At 43.4% G+C, this 13293-nt stretch overlaps 1 protein-coding gene across 1 annotated transcript in view; it reads left to right on the plus strand.

The window, feature by feature from the left end:
• The window catches only part of LHX4 (LIM homeobox 4), a 91402-nt gene that overhangs the window by 46876 nt on the left and 31233 nt on the right, over positions 1–13293 (plus strand). The window contains exon 2 of the mRNA XM_040360238.1: positions 3668–3839. Coding sequence (XP_040216172.1) covers positions 3668–3839 — 172 coding nt within the window. The remainder of the gene's footprint in view (positions 1–3667; positions 3840–13293) is intronic.

Raw genomic sequence — 13293 nt, forward strand, 5'->3', positions numbered from 1 at the left:
AGATACTGATAAAATTCCACAGTTCGAAAAGATATGGGATACTTGGACTAACTACCTGACAGGGCACTTGTAGAGTCTGAAGGCACATCCGAAGTCCAAGCTTGGAGTATCATCCATCGCCTCAAACAACTTACTTACTCTTTACTTTTTCCCTTTTTCATTAACTTTTCTTCTTTCTCGACTGCACACCCAGTCTGGTTATCTGGAGCCTGGGAATTCTTCTGTTTAAGGGGGGGGGTATAAAGGCCTATTCTCAGGCTTCTTCCTGGTTTGAATGTTATCATTGGTTGATCTTAATGGATAATCATTCTCTATATTAGGCCTCGTACACACGACGAGTTTCTCGGTAAAAACCAGCAAGAAACTTGCTGGAAGATATTTTTTTGCCGAGGAAACCGGTCGTGTGTACATTTTCGACGAGGAAACTGTCGAGAAACTCGACGAGCCAAAAAGAGAGCAAGTTTTCTATTTCCTCGATGGGAATGGAGAAACTTGCCTTGTCGAGTTCCTCGACAGCCTAACAAGGAACTCGACGAGGAAAACGTTGTGTTTCGCCCATCGAGTTCCTCAGTCGTGTGTACGAGGCTTTAGACATTTGTATTTGTGTGATATGCACCACCTTAAATTACCAATAAAAATGATTGGAAACGAAAAGTGTTACGTTTTTATGAGTTTATAGTGATTGTGTTTACTTACACTTTAAAATGCAATTAATATGGAAATGTTGTTAGGAATTGTGGCACGGTTTGAGTCTGGCAGAACAGTTTTTATTTTCTGGCCTGCTCATTTATGACCAACTTTATAAATGTGACATATGTAGTAGAAAATACTTTTTACTATATCCTGCTTGTTGTGTTATCTTATACAGTATTGGAGAAATTTTACTTTATCTATAAAATAATTATTGTTATTTATGGTGCTTTTTTTGGAACACTGTCTAATTGTTAGTTGTGGTTTATTATGTATAGGGAAAGCTTCTATCCTCTTGGCTAAAGCTCTGTGCTTGAGCAAATAAAAATATTTCATGATGTAGCCAGTGGGGATGAGAAAAAAAACAGTAATGCAGACATAGTGGGGATGAGATTGTTGGGGGGACCTCAGACATAGTAGAGTTATATATACATCAGTAGAAGTAGTGTAAAGCAAGACTATTAATTACCAATGTAATGAAACCCAGTAAATTAGATGTCTTTGTTAACAGATATAGATAGTAGGAAAGAGAAATGCTTTTTCTTAGTGTGAGTGGCATTGAAGGTACGTGCAAGCATAGGTGTTCTGTGGAGCCTGAAGATGGTGGAGATGTCACATAGTATTGCAGGGATCCTCGAACTCTGGCCCTCCAGCTGTTGTAGAACTACACATCCCATGAGGCATTGTAACACACTGACATTCACAGACATGACTAGGCATGATGGGAATTGTAGTTCCTGAACAACTGGAGGGCCGTAGTTTGAAGACCCATGTAGTATTGCATGGGGATAAAAGCCCTATAAGTTGGGATCCCATGGCAGGCAGCAGGTGTGTAGAAGGAAGTCTCCCATGGTGGGCCGGAACATAGGGCCGTGTAAGTTCTTCCTGTGTATGGTAAGGTGACCAGATTTTTTAAATGAAATCCAGGGATATATTTTTTCTTTACTAGTAATGGCAACAATCAGCGACTCTCTGCCCGTCGCCGCCCGCCTCACAGCCTCTCAAGTCTTACTCTTCGGGCCCCGGCTACTACTGGATGGGGAGCGGAGGAAGATCACTCCGCCAGGGAAGGCAAGGAGATAGGCAGGTGGCTGGCTTGGATTTAAACCAAGGCATAAGAACATGCGAGCGAAGCTGAATGGGCATGCGCCCGAAACTGAAGAAATATTCCCTCCACTCCGACCAGCACATGATCATGAGAAAGGGGCACGGATAATAGGAAAAATACAACCCCCCTATGCTAGTAGGCACGGCGGAGCGGGGGTGTGTAATTCTAATTTTTTTATTTTAATTCTGCACTGACTGTCTTTGAAATTGCCCCTGCCCCTTATTAAATCCAATCTCGGGACAAAACCAGGAACAGACTTGGTCCGGGGACAGTGTCCTCAATCAGGGGACTGTCCCCTAAAAACTGGGGATGTCTGGTCACCCTAGTGTATGGTGTATGTCTCCCTCCAAGATGGGGGAGGCATAAGGACTGCTCACTTAGGAGAAGAAAGAGACTGGACTATAGCCCAGCAATAAAGAACAGGACTCTCCTGTAGTAGTAACTACTTTTATCATGTAAATGTACAGTATGTGCCTTCAGATGTGCCTGTGAAGTAGCAGCTATCTCGGGTATATGATGTTATATTTAAGACCTCGGAATACAGTTTACAGTTTGGTTTAATATACAGTGGAACCTCAGATTGCGAGTAACGCGGTTAACAAGCGGTTTGCAATACGAGCACTGTATTTTTAAAAATCCTGACACGGTATGCGAAGTGTTGTCTTGCAAAATGAGCAGAATTCAAGCCACATCGGTGTGCAGTACCACATTTGGCCTGAGGTGGGGGGCGCCAAAGCCCAGCGGAGCCGAACAGCTCCATTTGGAGCAGTTCGGAAATGCTCGGAAGACTCAGAAATATTTAGTTCCTGAGCTTTTCCGAGGTTTTCCAAGGTCAGCCGAGCTGTCCTCGGGCCATTCTGTGTGTTTATGAGGCTTTCCGAGCGCCCTCCCACCTCTGGCCACATGCGGTATTGCATGCCATTAAAGTCAATGCGGAACAAATTATTTTAGTTTCCATTGACTTCAATGGGGAAACACGCTTTGATATGCGAGTATTTTGGATTACGAGCATTCTCTTGGAATTCTCTTTGAGGTTCCACTGTAGTGTTAAATATGGTGTTTTGCCTGGTCTGCTATTATTTCTTTGAGGGGGGAAGTTTCTCATCAATTCTGTCTGCAGTGAGAGACGTTCTTATGCTAGCCTAGAGTGTGGGCTTGGTAGTGGGATGTATCCTGGTATGGTAATGATCAGGTATTACAAAACAATCGTTAAAGGTACAATCATGACAATAGTCCATCCAGTCCAACCTGTGTAAGTGTGGGTGTGTCAGTGTCTATAATTATTTACCACATCGCTGTATGTTGTGTTTTTTAAGATGCACATCCAAGAGTCATTCAAACATATCCATACTCCCCACTGCCACCACCAATTGTGGAAGAGAGTTCCACATCTTTATTGCCCTGACAGTTAAAAACCGACTGTGCAGTTTAAGGTTAAACCACTTCTCCTCCAATCTCATTGCGTGCCCACGTGTCCTCTTACACTCCCCGAGACTAAATCATTTTTTCCCTATGCTGGGATCACCATTGAGTTATTTGTAAAACGCTATCATGTCCCCTCCCAAGCGTCGCTTCTGCAGCGAGAATAAATTAAGTGCTTGCAGGTGTTCCTCGTGATTGAGGTCCTCCAATCCCCTTATTAGTTTACTTGCCCTTCTTTGGACTCTCTCCAGTTCCAGCACATCCCTTCTGAGCACTGATGACCAGAACTGGACAGAATACTCCAGATGTGGTCTAACCAATGTTTTATAAAGTGGTAGGATTATCGTATTTATCTCTGGATTATATCTCGGCTTTGGTAGCTACAGCTTGACATTACATGCTATTGCTCAATATGATATAATTTATATCTGTTTTGTCTTTCCACAGAGATCCCACGTTGCTCCGGATGTAATGAGCACATTTTGGATAAATTCATCCTAAAAGTTCTGGATCGTCACTGGCATAGTGCGTGCCTCAAGTGCTGTGAGTGCCAGGTGCCCTTAGCTGAACGCTGCTTTTCCCGGGCTGGGAATGTATACTGCAAAGATGACTTCTTCAAGTGAGTCCCCCTACTTTACTACTTCTTCAATGTTAGATGGTGCTATCACATATGAAACAACTCACCAACCAAAGCAACAAATGTACAAAAATACATTGAAAATTACCTTATTCCTCCAGCATACAGTGGATATTATCTACAAAGTCACCAAAATGAATCTATCATTGTGCAGAACTGATATGATCTTAAAGTGAGCCTTATTATTAAGGTTGGCTTCACAATATTTTGTTGTAGTAATGTGCAGTTAACAGTAGGTGGTGACACAATAGTAGTTCAGCACATCACAATGAACATGTGAGTGGTTTATTGGGATCAGGGAACAGCTCGGACACCACCCACAGCTCTGACTACATTGCATTTCCAATGCATCAGGAAAAAAGCACTTCTAGCTAGATCCACCAGGGTGGGGGGAGTGGCGGGGTTAATGACATATGACACAGTGCACAGATCCCTCCTCCAGGCTGCTGGACATTGATGGATGAATGGGGAACTTACAGTGACGTCACAGCAACTTTTATCTTGGGAATGCTTTAAGTCGTTTATATTATTTTTCGGCAATTTAATTGAACATTGGAAACAAAGTTTAAAATGGACATTTATGGTCATTCAGGAATTCAGCTTTAACCACTTGCCTAAGAGAAGAAATAACTGCTTATCAATAGAAATCCAAATTCCGTTTATTTATCAACAAGATGACATCAAAAGACACCAACACACAGGTCTTGTAGGCGGGTTTCACACAGTACAATTGTGCTTAAAGCGGAAGTAAACCCAATGATTTAATAGTTTCCAAAGACAGTTACATTCCCGGCATGCCGGGAATTCTAACTGTCTCATTGGCTGTGCTCTCAACCAAACTGTCACACCATCCAATGGCTGGTGTCATAACTGATCACATGTGCAGCATCATGGCAGTTGAAGATTAAACAGAGGCCAAGATGGCAGCTTCCTTGGCTGAAAATGATAGGCGGGTTTACTTCCACTTTAAAGGAGTTGTAAAGGAAACATTTTTTCTTTTTTGCTGAAATGACTGTTTACAGGGTATAGAGACATAATAGTTAACTGATTCCTTTTAAAAATGATTAAAAATAGATAAAAATCAATCATATAATGTACCTGCAGTTTCTAGTTTCGTTTTTGCATGTTGTTTCATGCTTCTGTGATGTACAGAGCCACAGAGCCAATACAGGGCAGTGATGGTTTGGAAAACTAAACTGATTGGTGCTGAGGGGTTTTAGACACACAGTAATCACACCTCCTTGATTAGTGACCACAGAGAGAAAGCTCCCAGTACTGTGGTTATCAGGAAACAGACAACCAGGAAGTGTGGAGATCAGAGAAGAATTACAGCAACTTGAGAGCAAAAAACGAACAATGAGGACATGAAAACAGCACTGCATTAAGGTAAAGAAAGCTATTAAGATAAAAAAAAATTCACTTTAATCATTAACCACTTGCTTACTGGACACTTTAATCCCCTTCGGCCCAGGCCACTTTTCGGCTTTCAGCGCTCTCACACTTTGACTGAAAATTGCGTGGTTGTGCAACGCTGTTCCCCAATGAAATTTGTGTCCTTTTTTTACATACATAGAGCTTTCTTTTGGTGGTATTTAATCACTACTAGGTGTTTTTATTTTTTGTGCTATAAATAAAAAAAGACAGAAAATTTAGTAAAAAAAAAAAAATTCTTTGTTTCTGTTATTACATTTTGCAAATTAGTCATTTTTCTTTATACATTTTGGCCAAAATGTATACTGCTACATATCTTTGGTAAAAATTACCCAAATCAATGTATATTATTTGGTCTTTGTGAACGTTATAGAGTCTACAAGCTATGGTGCCAATCATTGAAAATTGATCACACCTGGTGCACTGATGGCCTATCTAATTTCTTTAGACACTGAGGCTGGGTTCACACTACTACACTACTTTCATCCTACTTTGCTCTGCTACATTGGTCCTACATTTATCCTACATTGGTCCTACATCCATCCTACTTTCATGAACAGGATACTACTTTGGTCCGACTTCAATGATATTCAATGGGCCTGAAGTAGGATCAATGTAGGACCAAAAGTAGTACAGGGAGCATTTTCAAAGTCGGACCGACTTGTGTAGGACGCTACAAGACGCTCTCATAGGGAAACATTGAACACAGAGCAAAGTAGGATGAAAGTAGTGTAGTAGTGTGAACCCAGCCTAAGGGCCCTTTCACACAGGGCGGATCAGTAATGATCCGCCTCCGTGTGTCCGTCAAGCTCAGCGGGGATCCTCCGTAAAATCCCTGCTGAGCCGTCGGCTGACAGGGCGGTCCCCGCACACTGTGCAGGGACCGCCCTGTCTTTCCTCCGCTCTCCCCTATGGGGGGATCGGATGAACACAGACCGTATGTCCGTGTTCACCCGATCCGATCCGCCAGACGGAAGAAAAATAAGATTTTCTTCCGTCCGAAAAATCAGATCTTTGCAGAGGCGGGTGATTACGGGTGTCAGCGGATGGTCATCCGCTGACACCCGCAATCACATAGGGACCAATGTATGTCCCGTTTTCATCCGCAACGGATGGATGAAAATGCGGACATACGGTCCGCACATGTGAAAAGGGCCTAACAAGTCAGAAAAGTACAAATGCCCCCCGAATGACACCTTTTTGGAAATTAGATATTCCAAGGTGTTTAGTAAGATGCATTGTGAGTTTTTTGAAGTTGTAATTTTTTCCCCACAATTAAGATTTTTTATTTATTTATTTACAAAATTGGTATGTTGACAGGTTATTTCTTTCACATGGCATATGCATACTTGCAACTACACCCCAAAACACATTCTGCTACTCCTCCTGAGTATGGTGATACCACATGTGTGAGACTTTTACACAGCCTGGCCACATACAGAGGCCCAACATTCAAGTAGCACCTAAGAGCATAAATTACACATTCAATGTCACGACGATCTATCACACTTTTAAATATCCTGGAGCACCATGACAATGGAAACGTCCACAAAATGACCCTATTTTGGAAAGAAAACACCCCAACGTATATTCTACGAGGTATAATGAGTCTTTTGAATATGTCTACCCTTTCTAATTATCCAGTTCTAAGATTTACACAGACCTGCCACACAGCATAGGAAGAAGGACGCCACTTTTTTATGTCACAGTTATAGATTGTAGAAGGGATACAGGGTTTCCTCTCTTCACCCCAACCTGTTGATTGGACAGTATAAGAGCAGAATGAAACTAATGAATTCTTCTCTCTACTCCTATTGGCATATTTGCATGTAGAATACTAATATGAAAAAATTTAAGATGGTCAGAGATTGATGGAAAATTCTGCCAGTTCTGCCGGTTTTAGCTGTTCCCATTTGCAAGAAGTCAATCTAATGATCAACTTCTTATAAATGGACTTGTTGGAAAGTTTTTGTTTGATCAGCTCTGCAGCCAATCGTCTTCAGTGCTGATCCGTGTATTCTGACAGCGGAGAAGTCCCCTCTGTCAGAATACAGTAACACAGCAGGGGAAATTCCTCTATACACCTCACTTTTGTGGATAGGGAAATTCGTTCAGTTTTACTGACCCCCAACTTTAGGCTCTCTAACACCCACCTTTTAAATGCTGGCACTCCTATTGCCCCATTGCACTTCATACAGTTAAGCACAGATCCCAGTTTATAGAAGAAGTACAGCCAAAGCGCGTTTGTCTGTACTTCTCCTATAAATCCCAGGGGTGCAGTTTGTTCTGCACTCCTGTGACCCGTTTTCAGCAGACAGTAGCCTGAAGCCCGCTGTCAGCTGATGTCACAGAGCAGGTCCAGGCTGGGGAAAGATCGCAACCATATGGTCTGGAACCACCCCCATGCCTGGACCAGCACTTGGCTCAGGTTCTCATTGGCTCACTCCCGCCCCTTCCACAGCCCAGCGATCCAGGAAGTGTGTGGGGGGGGGCAGAGCTGGGCAGAGGTTCTCAGTCTCAGTCACTCGGTTCTCAGTCTTAGAGCCGGTGGGGACAGATGCAACATCAGACCTAGGTGAATATGGCTCCACAAAAAAAACGAATTGCCATATATCTCTTTTAAATACCTTTTTTTGCAAATGTTTCTATGAAAAGATAACAAAGCCCTGTCTCCTTCAGGAGGCTTATATCAAATCCAATTCAGGTACTTATGCTCTGTACACACGATAGGTTAGTCTGATGAAAACAGTCTGATGAATTTTTCCATCAGTTATCCGATGAAGCTGACTGATGGTCAGTCGTGCCTACACACCATCAGTTAAAAAAAACGATCGTGTCAGAACGCGGTGATGTAAAACACGACGACGCGCTGAAAAAAATGAAGTTCAATGCTTCCAAGCATGCGTCGACTTGATTCTGAGCATGCATGGATTTTTAACCGATGGACGTGCCTACAGACGATGTTTTTTTTACTATCGGTTAGGTATCCATCAGATAATTTTAAAACAAGTTTCATTTTTTTTTAACCTATGGATAAATACCCTATGGGGCCCACACACGATCGGTTCGGTCTGATGAAAACGGTCCATCAGACCGTTTTCATCAGACTAACCTATCGTGTGTACGCAGCATTACACTAGTTGTATTAAAAATAAATAAATAAATCATGATTTAAGATCAAATATGGAGCCACATAAAATGAGTAGCCTTTAATAAGTAGCTTTAACCACAGTGCAACTAAATCAAAAAGAAAAAAACTGGCACAATGGGTTTAGAAAATGTCAATTTAGGGAGGCAGGTCCGCTTTATGTATAATTAACTCTAACCCCAATATAATGGTCCTGACTATTAAACTTGGCTCCCCTCTCTGAATCCTTCTTGAAATTCTAAGCAGCGTGACTGTGCTGGCTTCCAGCTATCTCTCTTCCAAGGATAAAGGCTGCATTGCTGGGATTGCATTTTCAAGGCTGTGCTTAATAAGTTCCGTGACTCACAAATCTAGTCTATCAGAGTATATAACACAAATATCCGATTTCTACAAGACAGCTATCTGAGGCTCCATGGCAGCAATTGTGGAGGTTAGGGTGACCATTGGGGAGGGAGGGGGGGGCGCCAGTGGAGGATGTTTGGTGAAGATTGCATTAAATATTCTGTGTCATAGAGCACAGCTGGGCTTTAACTGATCTTGTGAACTGTGCCATTCAATGTTCTGTCTTTGTATGTGGGTGAGAGGCTAAAACTCCTATTAGAATGTTTTTTTTTTCTTTAATCCATAAATTCCATATTAGAGATGAGCAACTCTAGGGCAGAGTTTACTTTTGTTTATTGTGTTGGGCTTTAGTAGGTATATTATTGGAGTTCTAAAATATCAGGCAACTGACAGCTGGGGATTTTACATTACTGTGTTCTTGGCTTTGATTATGTAACAACCAGGGGCATTGCAAAATCCTGGACCTCAGGGCACATGCCCGGTGTCTTCTATTGTGTGCCCCTCGGTCTCCTTTTACATGATACATTCTTTACCGTTTTGAAACACTGTGGACCAGATTCACAGAGAATTGCGTTACGCTGCGGCGGCGTAACGTATCCCATTTACGTTACACAGCCGCAGGTTTACAGCGTAAGTGCCTGATTCACAAAGCACTTACCTGTAAACTTGTGGCGGTGTAACGTAAATCCGCCCCGAGCAAGCCCGCCTAATTCAAATGGGGCGGGGACCATTTAAATTAGGCGCGTTCCCGCGCCGAACGTACTGCGCATGCTCCGTCCCTAAAATTTCCTGACGTGCATCGCGCTAAATGACATCGCAAGGACGTTGTTGGTTTCAACGTTAGCGTAAATGGCGTCCAGCGGCATTCACGGACGACTTACGCAAACGACGTGAAATTTAAAAATTTGACGCGGGAGCGACGGCCATACTTAACATTAGTTAGACCACCTAGAGGGCATGCTTAGTTTTACGCGACGCATCTCTACGGAAACAACAAAAATTTAGATCGACGGGCAAAGCGGATGTCCGTGAATCGGCGTAACTAGTCATTTGCATATTCTACGCCGACCGCAATGGAATCGCCACCTAGCGGCCGGCCTAGAATTGCAGCCTAAGATCCGACGGTGTAACACAGTTACACCTGTCGGATCTTAGGGCTATCTATGCGGAACTGATTCTATGAATCAGTCGCATAGATACGACAATCGTATCTCAGACATACGACGGCGTATCAGGAGATACGCCGTCGTATCTCTTTTGTGAATCTGGCCCTGTATATTTAAATTTTCCAATCTATCTATTATTTATGTTGTTAACCTAATGTGACTCTACTGTTTTACTTAGGCCTCTTTCACACTGACGGATTGATCGAATCTGCCTGTCAGTTTTTCAGGCAGATCCGATCAGACCATGGATTGCTCTTTATGGAGAGGCGGATATCAATGGACATGTGTCCACCAAAAACAGATGGGTGGGGGATCCATTCCATCTGGCAAATCGGCAAAGATAACAGTCAGATGAAAACGGACAGGTGGTCCGTTTCCATTAAACAACCCATAAAGGACGCTCGTATGGGATATGTTGAAAATGGACATGCTCCATTTTCATCCGATCTCCCCATAGAAATCAGCAGGGCTCTGACAGGTCCCTCCCTGCACAGCAGGGGCGTTCTGACCGAGGGCCCCATGCCACTCGGGGGCCCCACCAGGGTTGCCAGGCTCAATAAAACCAGTGACAGTATATAAAAATCTGTGGTTTTTTTTACATCTGTCCCTGATATGTCCGAAATCGACATGCTTTTGATGTGAAATGCCTGAGATTTTAGCTGCCCTGCCTCTGCACTGCCTCCTGGCGTGGTGGCCATCTATAAGCCCAGGAGCCCCCTAATCTTCTATTGTCCGGGGGCCCCATGAGTTGTCAGTCCACTCCTGCTGCACAGTGAGCGGAGACGGACCTTCCATCCGCCAGCTCAGCAGGGATTAAAGGAGCGATCTCCCACTGAGCTAGCGGAGTCTGCTGAGCGAATCTCCCCCGTGTGAAAGGGGCCTAATACAGGAGGTGTGTTACCAGCCAGATCACTAGGTGAAAACAAAGGAAAAAAATATCAAATAGTAATGCTGCCACCACATCTAGTGATTGGTTATCTACAAAATATTAAGGGCCAGATTCATGTACAATTCCGGCGGCGTAACGTATTGCATTTACGTTACACCGCCGCAAGTTTTATGGGCAAGTGCTTGATTCACAAAGCACTTGCCTGTAAACTTGCGGCGGCGTAGCGTAAATCCGTCCGGCGCAAGCCCGCCTAATTCAAATGGGGCGTGGATCATTTAAATTAGGCGCGTTGCCGCGCCGAACGTACTGCGCATGCTCCGTTTTGAATTTTCCCGCCGTGCTTTGCGCGAAATGACGTCGCACCGACGTGATTTTTTGAACGTCGACGTGAGTTACGTCCTTTCCTATTCACGGATGACTTACGCAAAAAAAAAAAATTTAAATTCGACACGGGAACAAGGGCAATACTTTAACATGGCAAGTCTAAAGATAGGCCAACAAATAGCAGCTTTAACTATACGCCGGGAAAAGCCGACTAGCGATGACGTAAGAGAATGCGACGGCCGCGCGTACCTTCGTGAATCGCCGTAAAAAGTTAATTAGCATACCCGACGCGGAAAACGACGCGAACTCCACCCAGCGGGCGCCGAAGTATTACACCTACGTTCCGAAGGCGTACGAAGCCGTACACCTGTCGGATCGAAGCCAAAAGCCGTCGTATCTTGGTTTGAGGATTCAAACTAAAGATACGACGCGGCAAATTTGAAAGTACGCCGGAGTATCAGTAGATACTCCGGCGTACTTCTTCTCTGAATCTGGCCCTAAATTTTAGTTTTTTGGGTTTAATAATACTTAAAATTTGACTTAAAGTGGTCATTATGGTGTCTTATCGGCACCTCAATATTTTAATCTGTGTGCCCAGACAAGAGTCTTATATATCATACAGTGTGAGTGAAGAACTGTCTGAAATATCCCTTAGCAACCAATACAATTCAGATCTGAACTGGTAGATAAAGGGTGGAGAACAGGAGTTGAAAATCATCAGTTTATTGATTACAGGTACCTATATAGCACCGCCAATTTACGCAGCGCTTTACTTATATATTGTGCATTTTCATCTATCCCTACCCTCATTGAGCTTACAATCTAAGTTTCCAGACTCACATGCATATACTAGGGCCAGTTTACCTACCAGCATGTCTTTGGAGTGTGGGAAGGAACCCAGCAGGCACAGGGAGAACATGCAAAGTCTATGAAGGTAGTGCTGTGGTTGGGATTTGAACCAATGACGCTAGAACTGCCAGGTGGGAGTGGCTGACCGTACTTACAATCAATGTGACCTGGTGCTGCTCACTAGTCTTCTAGTTAAAATCCAAAGCCCCCCCCCCCCTTTCCCCATTAATTTGCCCTCTGCTTGCCTCATTTTTAGCTTCCAGAATTCAGTTAGTCTCGGTTCAGCATTAATGCGAATCAGATGCGGTTTTAACCACATCTGATTCGCATAAAATCTCAACCGGCACCCTTCTGAATGCAGCCAATTCACACATGTGCGGGGTGGCCGCCGTGACGTTTTAAAAAGAATCCTGTGCAATTTTGGGTCTGTTTCCAGTGGGATTCCGGGTAAAAATCTGCACCTGAATCACACCTGAACCGCTGAACAGATTTGCACCAGACTCCCGCACTGAAACCGCTGCCGCATATGTGTGAACCCAGCCTTAAAGGGGTTGTAAAGGTTTGTCTTTTATTTTCTAAATCGGTTCCTTTAAGCTAGTGCATTGTTGGTTCACTTACCTTTTCCTTCGATTTCCCTTCTAAATGTTTTTTTTCTTTGTTCGAATTTGTTTCTCCTCTGTAAGCTTACCACCATCATCCGAGTTGTGGAAAGTCATTTAGAACAGCTTACTGAGGAGGAACAGGAAGTGAGAAATTCAGACAAAGAAAACAAAGAAAACATTTTTTTAGAAGGGAAATGGAATGAAAGTGAACCAACAATGCACCATCTTAAAGTAACATATTTAGAAAATAAAAAACGAACCTTTACAACCCCTTTAAGCTGGGCATTGACTGTTTTTTTTCCCCCATTCAGCCAGATTCCTCCATCCATACAAGCATGGTGGATCAGGAACCCTCCACCAGGACTGGTATTCTGACAGCAGCTCCTACTGCTGTCAGAATACACTGCTCAACAGTCGCTGATCAGCAAAAGTTTTCTAGCCTGTCCCTTCAAGCGTAGTCAATCTAACATTTCACTTCTGTCAAAGCAGGTGGGCAACACACAGGTCAACATTCATCGGGTCTTTGCTGAACCTGTTAAATTTTATCTGTCCATGCCCAGATTTACTTTCTGAGTTGAATGTCTGTAAAAGAAGTGTCTAGATCAGTGGTTCTCAACCTGGGGGTCGGGGGTCAAATAATTATTTACCAGGGGTCACCAAATCCTGGGCTGTTCCTGAAGCCCGT

Source organism: Rana temporaria, chromosome 7 (assembly GCF_905171775.1).
Source record: "Rana temporaria chromosome 7, aRanTem1.1, whole genome shotgun sequence".
Classification (NCBI taxonomy): domain Eukaryota; kingdom Metazoa; phylum Chordata; class Amphibia; order Anura; family Ranidae; genus Rana; species Rana temporaria.